Raw genomic sequence first — 18,385 nt, forward strand, 5'->3', positions numbered from 1 at the left:
TTTCAGGGCGCTGAGGCATTTAAGACGAGACCCCCCCCCGTTTCCATGTTTCTCTCTCCTGTGCGGTGTAACACATTTAAACAAGTTCATTCCCCGGTCCGTGTGCATGTTTCCCATTAGGGCTGTTTGGAGAAGCTGCAGCTCTGGGGAGACGGCCCCGTCAGATGGTTAACAACTGCCATTTTTCACACCGCCGCCACTATCGCTATCTCCCTCGCTGCAGCGACCTATAGCGGCATGCAGATGGGCAGAGGAGGAGGGGGAGGGAGAGCGGATAGGAAAGGGATGGATAGAATAAGAAATGTGGTAGAAGTCACTTCGGAGGGAAGTAAAGGAAACACATTTGCGATAGCGAGTTTGCTTGTGCACTGATATGAACATGCAACAGAAGCAAATCTCATTTTAAACCACCGACGCTGCTCTCCCATCTGTCTTGTCTCTGTCTTCCTCCGTTAGTCCCCCCCCCCCCCCCCCCCCCTCTCACTCGCAGAGGAGTTATCTTTTTAATAAATCATACCGATATTTCACGCGGTGGATCAATAATGTATTTGACCATCCACTCTCTGTTGCTGATCCTGGATGCTTTTCACCATCCGGCAGTGGGACAGATATATGGATTACAGCATATATGCAAAGACGGTGGAGCGATGAGGAGAGAAAAGGGAAAGGAGAAAACGGAACATGAGCTTGTCTTCAGGCTGGCACCCACACACTTTAGCTTTATTACTAATGTATCCGTAGTCGAGCTCGAGCTAAGAGACGAGCACTCACACCCCCGGGCACAGAGTTCCTGCAGGCATTCATTGACCCGACTCCGGGCATATTGATTTCGGAGGAGTTCATTTCTACCCCGAGCACATGAATTCTCATTTGCACCGCCGGGGACGGGGCTATCGTCGTTATCGTTGGCATGGGTCATTGGACATTAGCATAGCATGCGGAGATTAATAAATTAGCAAAACAAATCTGGCTTAATAAAGAAGGCGATCGATGTGCGCTATTGAACCAAATCGGTCCGTGTTTTTTTTTTGTTGCAGTTGCGTGTAAAAATGAACGAATGAGTGGCAAAACACAGATGTGCTCACGGGAAAAGGAGAGGAAATATTGAAAGGAGGCCGTAGTGGAAGATGTGTTTGCGATTTACTCATTCGGGCTAACTTGATATCGATAATTGAACATTGAGTTCTGCACGTCTTTGTCCTTCTGATTCAGCATCATTCAAATCACCCCCCTCAGCCCAGCCGTGTTGTGGGCTCTCCTTCGCCTCCCATCCCTACCGGTGCGCTTCAGCCGGACCTTGTTTATCCCTCCACTCTTAACTTGGGGGGTCTTCAGCCGGACCTTGTTTATCCCTCCACTCTTAACTTCGGGGGTCTTCAGCCGGACCTTGTTTATCCCTCCACTCTTAACTTCGGGGGTCTTCAGCCGGACCTTGTTTATCCCTCCACTCTTAACTTCGGGGGTCTTCAGCCGGTTGCCTTTTGAGACTCGGGTTGAACAGCGGTGTGTCATCTACCCGTCAGGTTGAATGGCGGCCGGCTCCGTTGTCTTTTGGAACAGTGTGATAACCTGAAAACTGAAGGCTTCAAAGTACCCACCACTCCCTGGAGAGGCATGAATTACCCCCCCCCCCTCCCCCCCCCCTCCAACCCAACCCCCATTGCACAACAAACTGAGCTGAAAATACAAATATCATCAGCGCCGCCTCAGCCTCTCCACGCAAAGCCCGTGATACACTTTCAATTACCGATGCCAAATCTCCCCAACAAGCTGTCCTTATGTGCAGTTTATCGGCTTGAAAGCGAGAGAGAAGAGAGAAGCTCGAGAGTCATTATACCCCTACACACTCATGCACACACACACACACACACACACACACACACACACTTTCCCTATCCCACTCCGCCTTCTCAACACAGCCCTTATTAACACATACAGTAGATACCCCCCCCCCCCCCCACACACACACACACACACACACACACACACACTTCTCTTTCTCATTTGCACTTTGTTTCCTCCGATGTGTAATTTGTGCTGAGGGTGCTGCAAAAGTGGGCTAAGTAGTGCATCCGCGGTATGAGGGAGCATCATCTCCCCCGTTCTCTCCTCCATCAGGCTCAACCAGCCCAGCAGGGGACACTCATTTACTTTACGGAATATTACTTTCTCTCTGTTACCATGGCAGCCGCTATAAAAAGATTTTCTTCTGATCGCCGTTATTTGATTTACTACCCCCCCCCCCCCCCCCCCCCCCCCCCCACACACACACACACACACACACACTCTCTCGCATAACACAGAGGAAGAGCCCTTATTGATTTTCATTTCTAATATGTTTTGAGTGCAAAGGGAGAAGAAATGAACATTGCCTTGAAGTACTTACAGTAAAACAACAACAACAACATTAAGGGGGGATGTGGGGGGGGGGGGGGGGGGTCTTAATCGAGATCCAAGTTGTACAGAAAACACGCCGCTCGCCCATCACGTTCGTTTGCTCTGATCCACGTGTTCTCGCAGAGGAAAGCGTCCTCTCAGGAATCATCTCCGTCATTTTTTGTTTGTTGTTGTTGTTGTTTGTGTGTTTGTCTTGCAGGATTGTGAGGGAGCATCTCGGCGAGCAGGAAGTGGCCATTTCCTTGACGATTGACTCTTTGGAGGAGGAGGACCTGGGAAATTATTCCTGTTACGTGGAAAACGGTAACGGCCGTCGCCAAGCGACCATCCAGCTCTTCAGACAGGGTAAGGGCTCGTTCAGTATATTCAGCATCGGCTCTTCATCAAAGCTATATGCTGAATGAAGTATTCAAAAGCCTCGCTGCTCCATTTTCGTCAAATAAAAGATGTGGTTCCCCCCCCCACACACACACACACACACACATTCCCCCAAATGTCAGCCTTACATATTTTAGTGTCTTTAGGAAGTCCAGGAATTTGGAATAAAGTCCCGCGTCTTCTGAACAAAACTGCACGTAGAAGAATATATATTTCTTGTGTCTTAATGTGAAAGGGGTCACTCGTAGCAACAAATCCCACAAAGAGTTGATGTTTGAGCATCTTTCAGCTTATTGCTTTCATGTGTAGAAGCTTTCATAAACCTGTATACTACTTATCCAGCACAGTAGACAAAGGAGACCACCCACGGCTAAAAGGAGAGACAATATTAGACTTGCATACAACAGGTGGCCCAAGACCACAAATCCCCAAAATGAACGCTAATGCTCTGTATCTGAGCGAGGCAACTGTTTTATGACGTTTTGCCATAATTTTTCCTTTACGCTCCCACAGCGTTGTGTTTTTTTTTTTTTTACGGCTTATTTTCCGCCGCTGTGTGTGTAGACAAACAAAATCAGGCTCAAAGCTTTCAGGCGTTCACGGCACAAAACGCATCTGATTCTTCAAGATTCACTTCAGATTATGAAATATCTGCATCTACCGAGGACAAAAAGAAGACTTCATATATATATACCGAAGACCTTTTACCAGCCCCTTGTTTTTAAATCCCTTTGTGTCTGCCCCCCTTGTTTCCGGTCCATTGTTTGTCTTCCATCCACCGTGTGTGTGAACAATGTGAGCTGCAGCTCCGGTTCGGTCCTCTCTTTGTGCGTTGCTATTTCGGCTCTCTGGCGTGACTCGTCTGAAGCTCTTTTCACGCACTGGTTGTCGCCCTGCAAAGAGAGAGAGGAGGTAATTTGACGGCTGTTTAAACAGCAAATTGGTCCTCAGCAGTTTCCCAACAGGCCAATAAGTTCAGCATACAATTACATGTTAAGTCTTTATCTGTCTGTCGCACCGCTTTAATCTCTGTCTCTGTCACCGTCTTTTGTAGACGGCCCAATTCCTTCTGAGTGGTCTTTGTAGACTGCCGACAGCTTCATTTAACTCTCACTTGTCAAGGCAGCGTTTTCAAGGAGGAGGGATGCTATGAAATACTTCAAGTCAAGCTCTCTATCTCGCTCTCTCACACACACATTATTCTGATGTTTATTTCATGTTTCCCCTCCCAGAATGCATCACTCATAAACCCTGCAGCAGGTATGTCTCTGTGGGCTGAGAGAGATGGAGAGAGAGGAGGCAGAAGGGGGAAAGTAGTGCTGAATGATTGTTAGTTAAAAGCATTTAAGCTTTGAGGGAACGGTCATGAAATTACATTTTACAGGGCCGAATTAATGCCGCTCTCTTTCTGCGATACCCAGTATCAGTTGGTGTTAATTAAACATTTTTTAAAAAGATCTAGAATAATGTGGTGAAAATCTCTCTTTACAAGTTAAAGGACGTTTGGTGAAATGTCCTTTATTTGTCTTCTTGAAACTATGGAAACAGCCTCAAATGTGTTTAGCTCCATCACTCGACTGTAGGAAGGAAAACGATTCCAATAACATGTCGTGCATTGAAAAGAAATGTAAAGGTATTTGCAGTGTACATCATCTGCAATAAAGCAGAGGGCTGTATCGGGGGTTGCCATGGCAGCCGTGCAGTGCTCCAGTCCACAGTGACATAGAGATATAAGGTGGAACCACCAGGTAAATGGTGCACAACATAACTCACCCCCCCCCCCCCCAAAGCTGGGTCTCTGGGGAGATGAAGAGGAGATAATAGAGAAGAGAGATGAATGTAGAGACAATTGGAGAAAAAAGAGGGAGTAGGAGAAGCTAGAAGAGGTGGAAAGATGAGGGAGAGAGATAAGTAGACTGAAGTCTTTTGTTTTTGAAAATGCCTCCATCTATGTCCAGACTTGTCAAGTCCCACTATGGACTTCAGCCAAAGTGCACAGCCCCCCGGTTGTCATCGGCCACGCCGCTCCAAAGAAATGAACCCAATTTCTCATCATCGCCTTCACCCCCCCCCCCCCCCCCCCCCCCCCCCCCCCCCCCCCCCCCCCCCCCCCCTGCACTGTGCCCTCTCAAGTCATTACGAGCCTCGCATCTCTTCTTCCCCCGGAAGATTGATGGCGCTTCAAAAACTGAAACTACGGATGATTATCCAGCCCTCCAGCAAATGTAAATGTGTCCTATAAAGGGGCCTCATCCTGTGAGTTTACCGGATTGGGGGGGGGGGGGGGGGGGGGTCCGAAACTACTGCAGAAATAAATAAAAAAAGAAAATTGCCTGTTTATGTGTATTCCCCACTCTCTCCGCACCGTGATTGTCTCACCCCGTTTGTAAAAATATATATTCCGTTCTTGTGTGTGTGTGTGTGTGTGTGTGTGTGTGTGTACGTGTGTGTGTGTGTGTGTGTGTGTGTGTGTGTGTGTGTGTGTGTGTGTGTGTGTGTCGTCCTCAGCAGAGCTCATGTACACCGTGGAGCTGGCGGGAGGGCTGGGAGCGATCCTGCTGCTGCTCATCTTCCTCATCTCCCTCTACAAATGCCACAAGATCGAGCTGATGCTCTTCTACAGGAGGCACTTTGGCAGCGAAGATGTTGACGGAGGTAAAGACGGCACCAAGCATCACAAACCCCCCCCCCCCCCCCCCCCCCTCGTTTCTGACTGAAGACGTACAACTCGGGCCTTTTCTTTTCCAAACATCGATATTGAGCGGGCGTAGATATGTGTGTGTGTGTGTGTGTATGTGTGTGTGTGTGTGTGTGTGTGTGTGTGTGTGTGTGTGTTATGTCAGAGCCTCTATCCATAACAGACTTCCCTAGATACAAATGTCTTCTCCTATCTCGGTGACAGGAGCCCATTTCCTCTCTCTCTCTCTCTCTCTCTCTCTCTCTTAACTGTTAGTGTAGAGAGTGTGTGTGTGTGTGTGTGTGTGTGTGTGTGTGTGTGTGTGTGTGTGTGTGTGTGTGTGTGTGCGTGTGTGTGTGCGTCGCGGCAATGGCTGCATAGGGAAGAGAGGAGACAGATTTTCAATTTGTTGCCCATTTAAAAAGAGATCAGTCTCAATATGTCATGGAATGATGCCCACCCTCTGCTGTCGAAGGCCAGATAGCGGGACATTGGGGGGGGGGCTCCTTCCCTTTAGAGACAAACAGGGAGCGCATAGTCTGGAATTTGAGGACAACTTTTTCTGGTTTCCTCTACAGATTATAGGTAACTTTTTTGCTTCAGTTAACAATGTGTTTTTTTTCCTGCTATGTTTTTCCGGAAAGACTGAAGTCATTTTTTTTTCTCCTCCATTTGGATTGTTTCTACAGTAGCATGAATTATCTATTACACACTGTTTTGTCGACTCAAAAACTTCCACATGATTAAGTCATACCGTCAGGGGGGTTGGGGGAGGAGGGGGGGGGGGGGGGGCGCAGACACAAGCTGTTTTGCTAGGTGGTTAATTTGAGGTCGGTTGCTAATTTGAAGGCTTGTTGTTTGATGCGTGGATCCTGTTGAGCGCAGCAACGGCCTTTCCAGTACGTTTCAAAGCTCCTCAAAGAGGTTTTTTTTTGGGCTAGCCCACAATCCAGTTTCCAGAGAATAATGACTAGGACTCACTGAACCTGTCACAAGCACTGCTTTTTCTTTCCCTTTGGTGACTGTGGCTTGTTTTTTGTTTCTTTTATTATTTGTTCCAATTGTGAAGTATCTTTCCTGTTTCCTGTATGATAAGAAATGGTGAACTTGAAACTGGGTGAACCGTAACAATGACTACGAGCCAGCAGGTTTTATCGCTTTACATCAGCGGTCGACTTCACGGATACTTCGGTGGCTGAGTGGGGAGCAAATCCCTGAATCTATGGTTGTGTGGAAATCCATCCCAGAAGAGTGGAGACAGCATTTTACACAAAACTAGCACCGTTTTTTAATAACAAAATAACTTTTGAGGTTGATGCAGACAATTAAACTGATGCAATGAAGTACAAACACATAATAATTCTGGCTTAAAGTTTGTATCGTGAAGTAGAAGAGAATATGTATCATTTAAAATACTGAGACTTCTGCATTAAGTGAAACATTTTTCTTTCAAGAAATGTTATTAATAAGTCACGGATATAATACATTTTAAAGAAATTAGATACTATTAGATACTAACATTACGTGATAATTAATATTTTATCACATTTTAATTTTTACAATGCAAAAACGATTTCAATGTTGTGATGCTTTGATAAATTAAACGCGTAATTATGACCTAATTTAATACAGCCATTTATTCATTTATTTTATGCAAATTAGATTTTGATTTCAGAATGACGAGCGCAGTGCTTTTGTGTCGAGGGTTTTATAATTGAAACTGCTGTGAAAGTTCAGCCAAAGCAAATGGATTTGGGAATGAGACGCTTCTAATCAAATACATGGGCAAACTTTTCAGGTGTCCTCGTACTCTTCCCCATTAAGTATTAACGTTTTTCATCGTATATCCAGGGATATATATCGTCCCTTTTTGAGCTGGGGTGTCAATGCATGTAGTCCACCTTCTCCATGTTTCAGAAAACAAAGACTACGACGCCTACCTGTCCTACACCAAAGTGGACCCTGACCAGTGGAGTCAGGAGACCAGGGAGGAGGAGCGCTTCGCCCTGGAGATCCTCCCCGACGTCCTGGAGAAACATTACGGCTACAAACTCTTCATCCCAGATCGGGACCTCATCCCAACAGGAAGTAAGTCTTGCACACGTACCTTTCTTCGCGTGTCTTAAATGCATCGAGGTGCGTTTGCGGTTGCTCGTGTATCGTAGTAAAGGACCACGTCTCAACGATGTGAGTGGAAAGGTTTTAACAGAATGAGGACGCATCGGCGGTTGAGGAAGAGGAGGAAGCTGGTCGTTTTAGGTGAGAAGAGAAGAGTCACAGGACTTCAATGGAGGGGAATGCAGGAGACGATCACATCTGATTTGGCTGCTGCGCCCAAGCTTGAATGGTGTCCTGAAGATAGGCCAGACATGTGTTAACACCAGAATCTAGTGGCCATTCTCCCTGTTTCAGTGGGGAAGAGTGTGTCTTGAGGCGTAGGCTTTGGTCGGCATACCTGGAACTGATGTATTGGGGGGGGGTGGGGGGGGGGTGAAGCTCCCAGCTGCTTTTTACTTCCCCAGAGTGTGAATGACAGAGAGTCAGACGTATAAAGGGCAATGTCAGATCGACTGGGCTGAAGAGAAGGACGTGTACTTAACGATGCCTGGAGAATGGATGCAGCGGGTCGGAGGTGCGTGGCAATGGGAGATAGAAGAACAATGGCCTTATTTAGTTTGATATTAAAAAAAAATATAAGATGTTTGGAAAGCTGCCCTGGATGTTTGGAGGGGCAGAATTACAGCACGTGATGTCGAGATGGGCAGAACGAGTACGGACTACCTAGGGCCCGTTAGTTGATCCTTTGGTGTGATGGACGGTTGTTGAACTTAGCGCCGCCTGTTGACGTGGAACCTGAGACGAGGAAGACGGGGCTGGTTGCTACTCGAGGTGTGAGTGGTCTTGACCGGGTGTTTACAGTTGTGGTTGAGGCGTGGCCCTTCGCGGGTTGACGTCGTTAGTTCACGGCGTTTGTTTTACGTGTGGTCCATCTGTTTTCCTATTCGCTGTCACTGTCCTGTCTTTCAATGTTGTCGTGCTTTGTGGGGGGCGGAGTCACACTCTCAAATGATTAATGGATGACGATTACCAATTTTCTTACATCCTTTCTAATCTCTCCGGATAAAAGATCATAATATTTCACACTGGCGTACTACAGACATGGGAATACGGTATAAAGTGTGTACCAGGATATATATATTGAACAAATTCATCATCCTCCCCGGTTTTCATCCATGCATTAATAAATCCCGTGAAAAAATTCTGTCTGAACATATTCTCATGCGTGCTAACTCTGCTCAGCAGTCCGTCTCCGCCAGCGGGTGCACGGCGTGCTCCAGTTAGTAAGCAACGCCGCGTGTTTGTACTTGTAGGCTCTCGCGTGGAACAGATTAAAGAAGAAAAAAACGCACACACACACACGTCCTCGTCGGTCCAGATAGAATTAAACATCAGTGGGAACTGAGCTCCGAGCCCCCGACGCCTCCGTCCCTTTAATCAAGAGGAGATCGCTGCCGGCATCAAACGCCGAAGCAAAAACCTCATTGTAGACGAACGTCCAGATCAGGGGTGAAAACACGGCGTGAGCATGTTTCTGTGTTGAGCATGTTTCTGTGTCTGTACTGTGTTCCTGCCCTGTGACCTAAATGTCAACATGTTTATGTTTAGGTCTCACCAATGAGCATTACCAGGACGAAACACGACTCTTTGGAGGTACTCCAAGTCTTTTTCCTCTTGTGTCAGCTGCTGTCATTCACTCTCAAAGTGGCCCTCAACCTATAGACTGTGTAGCGGCGAGCTCTGCCCTCCAGAGTATTGATTACCATACACAGAATAATACTTTGCACCAGAACAAAAGACATATTCAACTGAACAAAGACCAGGCTTTTAGACATGTACGCACACACACATAGTCCCTTTGTCTTTCTCTACACACCATGAGCTACACGCTACACGAGCTGTTGTTTGAGCAGATACTGGAGGTGACTGTCATTATCTTCTCATCACCTTCTTTGTTTTGTGTCTGACGCTGTATGTTCATCATGGTCCCGTCCACATCAAATCATATCTCTAGCTCCAAACATACTGAATGTACGTTCCTCTGCTGTTTTGCTGCTGCTCTCATGTCTTATGCGGGTTTTTTTTTTCTTTTTCTCTCCCTTTCGACCCGTCCTCCTCCCCCCTTTGCAGCCTACATAGAGGACGTGGCGCGCTGCGTGGACCAGAGCAAGCGCCTCATCATCGTCATGACGCCCAACTACGTGGTGCGGCGAGGCTGGAGCATCTTTGAGCTGGAGACGCGGCTGCGCAACATGCTGGCGACCGGCGAGATCAAGGTCATCCTGATCGAGTGCGCCGAGCTGCGCGGCATCATGAACTACCAGGAGGTGGAGGCTCTCAAGCACACCATTAAAACCCTCACCGTCATCAAGTGGCGCGGCGCCAAGAGCAACAAGCTCAACTCCAAGTTCTGGAAGCAGCTGCAGTACGAGATGCCGTTCCGGCGCACGGAGCCCATGCTCACCCACGAGCCGGCGCTGGACGTCAGCGAGCAGGGCCCCTTCGGAGAGCTGCAGACCGTCTCGGCCATCTCCATGGCCGCGGCCACCTCCACCGCCATGGCGACCGCCCACCCCGAGCTGCGCTCCACTTTCCACAACACCTACCACACCACCATGAGGCAGAAACACTACTACCGCAGCTACGAGTATGACTTACCCCCGGGGGGGACCCTGCCACCTCTCTCCTCTCTGGGGAACCAGCACACCTACTGCAACATCCCACTGACACTGCTGAACGGACAGAGGCCCCCCGGGAAGAGCCGAGAGCACAGCCTGGAGGAGGCGCACGCCAACAACGCCATGCTCCCTCTGCTGCCGAGGGAAACCAGCATCTCCAGCGTCATCTGGTAACGGATGAAAGCGGGCTCGGCGTCAGCTGTGGGGAAGATCGGTGGGATCCGCGCGCGCCGAGGCTCAGTCTGGCCGCGCTTAGGAACGCAGTTTACGGTCGTGATTACGGGGCGTAAGTGTTTTGGATCCATTCGGGTTCCCGACCGTTGTTAACTGGGAGCACGCGATGGCGATACAGCAGGTTTTTTTTGGACATAGTTTCCCTTGTTTGTTTGTTTGTTTGTTTGTTTTTTCAAGTGGACAGGTGTGGATGTTTTTTCTATGTGGAACCAGAGGAGATGTAATGAAAAACACTGTTTGATCGAGAAGCAAGACATACGGACTTGCAAGAACTCCACATTAAAAAAAACACTCTATGGCAATTGTGCATACGCATACATACACAGATGTGCATACACACAAACAAAAGGAAAACAGGGTCTTGTACATATATTTCAATTTATTTGTAGCATCAGTGTTTTCCTGTTTTGTTCTTTGAGTTGTTTTATTCCACCATGTTTGTTGCCTTCTCTACTGTAGGACGTTGCTTTAACTTGTTATACAGAGTTGTATATTTTTGATCCTTTTGTTTTTTATTCTTATTTCACATGCGCTTGTTTTCGGAAAGCCAGAATGTCACGTACCTGCGCCGTTGTGTATTTTAATTTCTTTTGTTGGTTTGTTTGTTTTAAAAAAAAAATCTTTGTGTAGTTTAAGAGAACATTTTTAACACATTTTATTTTGGATTTCGCCTGGACATTTCAGGAGCTTCGTGGAGCTGAAACTCCTTTTAGTTTACCTGTAAAAAAAGGTGTATCTAGTTTAAAAGGAAAAAAAATCATAGAATATGCAAAAAGAAGGAGGAGCTGGCAAAAATAGACCGAAAAGGGGGGAGCGACCCGGAGTGTGGGGGGGGAGGGGGGGGGGGGGCGTGCTAGTCCTCTCCAGTCAGACAGACCGGCAGATCTCTCTCTAAAGCTTCATATTTTCTATTGAAACAAACAGCCTTGCTGTTTTAGAGTGATAGTGAAATGCCTCACCTTAAAAAGGAAATCTGTAGATTATTTTAAAAAGAATTCTATTTTTGTAACACAAAAGAGTTTGCTTGAAAAGTCATACTTATTTGCATTTCATCTACCATAGAAAAAAGGGGATTTATGTATAAGTGTTATGCTGGTTTTGTACACTTGCAAATGTGGTTCCTGGTTCGTTCAGAGGTTTACGGTGGCTTTTGAATCCCACGTGGACAAAAAATATATATATATCTCCTCTACTGTTCTAGATTCAAAAAGCAAAAAGCATTTTCAATGTTTTGGTTTCTTAAAACATAATGTTATTCCCATCCTGATAATTACTTTTGGTTCATATGGGTAGTTCATGTTTAAGGAAAGCAAAGAATACATTTGTGTTTTGAAAGACTTTTTAAATATATTTGAAGGTGTGATTTTTGAGTATGCATAGCAAATAGATATGTATTCTATATATAATATAGATATTTATATAAATATATAAACACGATTTTCACTCGGAAAGAAATGTCTATCTTTATAGAAACACTATCATAATCAGTTGCCCTTACTTTCTCACTGCACATTAAAAAAAACATTGATTTCCTTGATGTTTTTCTTTCGTGTCCCAACTTTGAACATTTTGTTGACAGTAATTCACAACTTCTGCCTCACGTACTGATCACGCACCCACAAAATACACATTAATAGTCAGATTCATGTCACGTCCATCACACTGAAGAAGCATCAGCATCTCCAGATACGGTTGAAAAAGTAAACTGTGCCCTCACCTCCCAACTGCTCCTACGGTGGACCACGAGACTAAAAAGTAGTACCAGATAACCAGAATGCAGTGTACTGCACCTTCTGATTATTTTACGGAAATAACCACAGGTTATAAAAGGATATAGATTCACATTTTGAAACATTGAAACTGTTTTGCTTGCCGCTTCCTGCTGGCTGCGAGGACATCCCCTTGTTGACGTGTGTCCCGTGGAGGCAGAAATCCAGGGTGCTCATTCTGGGAGTTTAACTTGAGGCCAAAATGACGCTTCAGCAGTTTTGAGTTAATCAAATCAATACTTTTTTTTAAATGTTTTTAGTACGAAACTCCCTCTGTGGTTCCCCCACTGTGTCTCTATTGCCGAGCCGCTTTGGACAGACGGTAACATGAAGGAATAAAAATTAGCTGGATATTCACTTGAGTTGTCTAAGTCATGCGAAAACATCACGTTAGCTTTTAGTGTCCATGGAACGAGGACTGTGGATGTTGACCCCCCCCCCCCCCCCCCCCCCCCCATCACTTATAATTGGAAGTGCATTAGGAGGGGGTCTCGTAAATGTCCACTATAAGCAAAAAGTGTTTAAATGTTCATATGAGCGGTTTGATTCAGAAACACCGGACGCACTTATTATGAAAAAAAATTTACTTTGCAAACAATGAATGATGAGAGCTTTACAAAAAGAGACCAGGGAGAAGCTGCTGTCCAGATGTTCCCCGTCTTCCCGTGATCCTCACATTGCAACACATAACACTTAACAAGCATTATCATTCACAGCAGAGTGTCGACGCAGAGTGCGAATGAGAAAGGTCAACGATCAGCCATGTCAGAGGTCACGATCAGAATCTCACCAGTTCAAAGAGGGCTGATATTTGGGTTTCTGAGGACTTTTTTTGGTTGCATCGTATCCCCCCTTTCTCTCTCCTGACTATCTTTCCTGTCACATAGAGGCAGAAATGCCAAAGATAAACCTTAAAAAATAAATAAAAGTGCTGATAAAAGAAACATGTTGGCTTAAAGCCAAGGAGTCTCATTGGTCGGCGCAGTGCTGCCAAACAGTGCCATCTCCTGGGGGGATTCGCACTACCTACAAGGGCTGTTTGTGATAGAAAAACTGGTAAACACAGAAACAGAAAGCAGATTTACTGATTCTCTGTCGACCCCAGGAGAGAAAAGAGAAAAGAGAAACTGGGCCAGAGGAAAAAAAAAATAAAGAAAAGAGACTGGGACGGAGTTAAAAGGGAGAGAAAAGGAGAAAGTGAGTGAAAGACAGAGTCTATCACCACGCAGGCGACGCACATGTGTGTGTGTTGGTGCCAGGGTGCACGAAGGGAGCTGTACAGCTCAGATGGTTTCAGACTATGCAAACACCAAGAATAAATAACTACAACTGTATCAATGAAAACGCAAGCGAACCGCAACCACTGGAGGCCGAAGACAGAAACCAAGCAGTTGGATGCATGTTGGCAGCCTCCTCCCAGACAGCTGGAGTTTGATTAGCACACTATTTATCACCTTGAGCAATTAAGGACTTAACTGGAGAGAAAATAGGCCCTGTCGAGGAGGGAGACAGAAATAAGCCGGGTGGAAAAGTAACAAATGATATTCGTCGCTTTGGAAGTCGTTTTTTTTTTGTGTATTTGTGTGGGCTGGACGAGTAAAACAATGCTCTATAATAACAAAATACATCATTGTGGGTTAAGGTTAAAAAAAAAAAAAAAATGTTGTATCTTAATTAATCACTGGTTTAATGCACGCCAAGTGATAAATATCAAACGCACCCTTTTGGTTCACTGCGTGGACTGTATGGTTCAATACCAATCTCCACACTCAAGGACAGTATCCCACAAAGTCTAAGTTTAGGGCTGTCACACCTTTTATGAACACTTTCTGTTTATCTATCCAACATTTAAGTTAGTCATTGAAGCTGTTTTGACTAAAACAAGTAGAAGCAGTTTAAATCAGGGCGTTAACAGTATGAAATGCATTACCATAATTGTCCTTAACATGTTATAACCTTGTCATAGTAATGTGATCTGCCGGTTAAGTCCCTGAGGGTTCAGGGTTTACGGCTTTAGGGGGGGGGACATTGGGATTGGAACTACATAAGAAGTGGACAAAGTTATCGTGACATTACCCGTTGGTTTGTGGACTGCCGCTTTGAAGCCTCGAGTTTGGCGTTTTGGTCGCCGCCATCTTGACTTTTTTTTTTTTTTTTTGCAACCAATGAACAGAAGTGACCATATTTGGACTGTGGAGGAGGGACGCCGTATAGACGGCTCTGGTCGGGCAGTATCGCTGCGTTATTGGAAAGCACCTCACGATACGATACGTATTGATATACGAGTGTCACAATGCGATATGTCGCAATATGTTGCAAGACAATATAATACATATTGTACACATTGAAAATGTAAAAATACAGTTGAAAGTACAACTTACTGTGTACCACCTGGATAGTCTAATACGTACATAACAGTATATTGATAACTCAGTGGCAGAATTGCATCAAAACTACTTTGCATTACATATGAGCTAAAAATGCACTTAAAATAAATAATGATATATGAAAAATAAAGTGCATATTGTATTATCATTGTGTGACTGAACACTTTTTTACTAAAATGCACTTGCCACAACCTCATTTGAAAATTGTGTCACTGAAGACATTATTCCATGTAGATGCCATGAACATCATATGAAATAAAATACAATAAGTAAAGTTGTGTGTCAATATGGCTGGCTCCTTCCCATTTATGTCCCATTCCTCTTTTACGTATAGATACTAGGCGCGGGATTATAATACACTATCGCAGATATTGGGTAGCGAGCTGTCAATCACAAGGTAGCCCCACCCTAAAGCATACTCCGCTTTATGGTCGAACGAGCGATTCAGACCATAAACTCATGTTTACAATATTTACTGAGGGAATAAATCAAGAGAGAAGTAGAGTCATTTTCTCATAGACTTCCATACAATCTGACTTCTGAACAGTGGCCACGGGGCCTAGCCCCACCTTGAGCCACAAAAAAAAAAATATATATATATATATATATATATACAAAAACTATAATAATAATTTAATAAGAATATTTAGAATATTTATAAATTATACAAATTGTCAATATTTGTGTTTTTGAAAATATGGAATATACCCAGTAATATTTGTAAAATAGGATATCTGCGCAAAATATATGCTTTTTCTGCACTACCTGCACGCCCTCTCCGCCTGTCTGCATGTCTCAGGTGCGCTGGGGCCGAATCGTTTTGGCCCAAAAGAGGCGGGTCTAAGAAACAGTTTAGCCCATTACTGATTAAAGATATAAATGAGTGACATACAATTTAGCCAATCAGCGTCATAACATAGATTCAGCTTTGGGCCATGACAAGTAAAACAGCTGGGCCCAGATCAAGGTTCATAGGGGCATCTTAACATATAAACATGTTCTATTAGATTTGATACATATATATGGGATTTATATTATACGATATTTTGATTTTATTATAACATATTTATGATATTTATATTGTATATTTATATTATATGGTATTTATATTTTATATTATACTGAATATTATTATATGATATATATATATATATATATATATATATATCATATATTAATATACTGAATAGTATGAATAAGATGTCCTTATTATCAGTGTTGGAATAAATGTTAAATATTTAACTACAAAGTGTTTGATACTTTTTTTGCATTGAATCACACTGGGGTGTTTGCTGAAGAAGTGAGCCGAGAGGGTGAACACGGAGCAGGTGTGTGTAGGACTTGGCGTTGTCGGTTACAGACGTGTGAATACGGCAACACACTCGTTGATGGGTGACACTCTCCAATGTGTGCAGTCCTGTGTAAAGACAGCTCTCTTATTTGTGTGTTTAATCACGTGTTGTCTTGGAGAGGATTTATTCTGCTGTTAATTCTACAAGAAGTGGAAGGCTATTTAATTTGATGTGGTTTAATGATGCTTATTGTATGAGTATCATTGCACTTCTCTTTTTATGTCCCGTCGGCCATTAACTTTATCGATAATGTGATATGAGGCTAGATGTCACAATATGGTTTAAGTCTTTTTTCTGGTTTTAAAGGCCGCATCGCCGTAATGTGATGTCATTTTCTGAACCTATACAGACTTCCTTTACTTTCCTTTACCCACGTAGTCCATTATATCAACATTACTGATGATTCATTATTATTTATGACTCTGTCTCACGGTTGTGAAATAGTCCCAGAATTATGTTCTTTCTTAATGTCAATGAAAAGTCAATTTGGATCTTCTTCTTTTTTTATAGTGTACACAGAAACCAAACACTGCCATTGGAGGCAGTGATGTAGTATCAAATGTTGAGAAAGACCACGTAGGGTGGGTGGAGATGGTCCCAAGATGTTTCCTAAACTCAAATAAGTGCTTTTGTTGCCTAAATATAGCATTTATTTTTGTTGGCTCAACCTCAGATCTCATACTTATTTTAAGCCCAACCACAATGTTTTTTTTCTAAACCTATAACAACGGGGCTTTTGTTCTGAAACCTAATGTTAGTCTTGTTGCATTTTGTCGTCCCCACTGACAGAAAAGAAAAAACCTGGTGCAGCCATTGAAAGTGCTGAGTCACACAAAAGAATATGAAAAATGAAAATGTGTACAAACTGCCGTGAGACTGTGTCGTTTGTCAATATTTTTAAGGCACCGATTGTCAATCAATATCGTCGATATTGACATATTTTTTATCTATTTTTATTTTCCTTATCGCCTAGCCCCAGTATGACCTCATCATAACACATGTTTTCCTTTGCCCACCCTGACACTAAGCTCAGAGGAGGCCTACATTTGAAATATTATACAAGTCATTTGACTCGAGGTAAAACCTCTAACAGTATACTTTTACTTTAATAAAATATTTTAGCGGTCTACTATTTCCATCCGTGTAAATAAAATATATCTTCAGAGCGAAGTCCACCGTGGCAGACTGTGTGTGTGCGTGTGTGTGCCGGGGTGAGTGTGTTTGATCCTGTGTGTCGTTGTTGTCTTTTCCTGCATTTCCTCATCAGACCACCGGGAGGAGTGTGAGCGTTATCCGTGAAAGTCTCACGTGAACATCCAGTTCACGTCTCGTGTTCGCTGCTCATCAATGTCTTGAACTCCTTCCTTCCAGTTCCATTTCATTATGTGCTTATTATGTGCTGAATATAGAATAACAACACAGATGCACAATTCAAGCTTTGCTCAATAAGACCTGTCAAACATATCCATCGGACACAGGAATGTGGCTCATGATACCTTTTGATCCCATCGGTCCGTATCCCTCCACATCGAAGACGAGTTTAATACGGTTGTCGCTTGCTGAAACCCTCCTGCTTCACACCCAGACTCTACTCACACACCCAGACAGTTTCCATATGCTGCAACAGAGACGGCCATGCTCCTTATTATAAGGTCAACCGAGGAACCGGGAGTCATTTAATGGTCTTGTTGTAGATGTCGGACTGATACGGGATGTCTGTCTCTTTCTAACTCGTGTTCACGTCCTTTTCCTTTTACTTGTTTTTTTTCGGGGGGGAAAATCCAAAGCGTTAAATATAGCGACCTTCTGGAACAGATTATTCTGTCAAAGTGGGCCAAAACTTCAGGGACTGAGCACAGGTACGGACCATCTGGCCTTTGAAAAGTGAGTAAGGATGGACTGGAAGCGGTAATCAGGCGTCCAGGGACTCATCAAATAATTTGGCAGAAGGAAATCTTTGCCCCAATGTTGTGCAGTGTTTCATTACAGATCTCTACAGAATTAATGCAACCTAATGCCGTACGTCGACGCCATACGCCTACAGTATCTGTCTTAGCCTTTTGTGTGTAGTCTCTAAATGCTTTTCTGATGATACTTTTTAAAATTTGTTTTACTCGCGAGCCGGTCCTCCATTCTTCCTCCAGATACTTTCTGCATCCACAAAATGCCATTCCATTGTAACGGTCAGAGGTGGAGAGACATTACTTGAAGGCCCTTTTGCGATACACCATCAGTGTCGGTGGATGCCGATGCATGTGCGGTCTGCTGTTGCACTCTGGTGGTCTAACATGGCGTTTCACCAGTATTCTATTTTTTAACCTGCTGAGCATAAGGAACATCTGCTTCATCTTAATCTGTGTAGTTGACGTGATGAACCTTTATCAATAACTAATATGAACAGGCGTTCAGTGTGGCTCTACGAGGCGACGTCAGGGTATCATTGCTTATATGTACA

At 44.2% G+C, this 18,385-nt stretch overlaps 1 protein-coding gene across 1 annotated transcript in view; it reads left to right on the top strand.

Annotated features, from left to right (window-relative positions):
- Positions 1-10,362, top strand: part of il1rapl1a (interleukin 1 receptor accessory protein-like 1a) — a 167,320-nt gene extending 156,958 nt beyond the window's left edge. Inside the window, exons 7-11 of the mRNA XM_034561803.1 lie at positions 2,597-2,742; positions 5,284-5,430; positions 7,370-7,540; positions 9,119-9,163; positions 9,641-10,362. Coding sequence (XP_034417694.1) covers positions 2,597-2,742; positions 5,284-5,430; positions 7,370-7,540; positions 9,119-9,163; positions 9,641-10,362 — 1,231 coding nt within the window. The remainder of the gene's footprint in view (positions 1-2,596; positions 2,743-5,283; positions 5,431-7,369; positions 7,541-9,118; positions 9,164-9,640) is intronic.
- Positions 10,363-18,385: the final 8,023 nt, after the last annotated feature.

The sequence above is a fragment of the Cyclopterus lumpus genome, chromosome 21, assembly GCF_009769545.1.
Source record: "Cyclopterus lumpus isolate fCycLum1 chromosome 21, fCycLum1.pri, whole genome shotgun sequence".
In the NCBI taxonomy this organism is placed as follows: domain Eukaryota; kingdom Metazoa; phylum Chordata; class Actinopteri; order Perciformes; family Cyclopteridae; genus Cyclopterus; species Cyclopterus lumpus.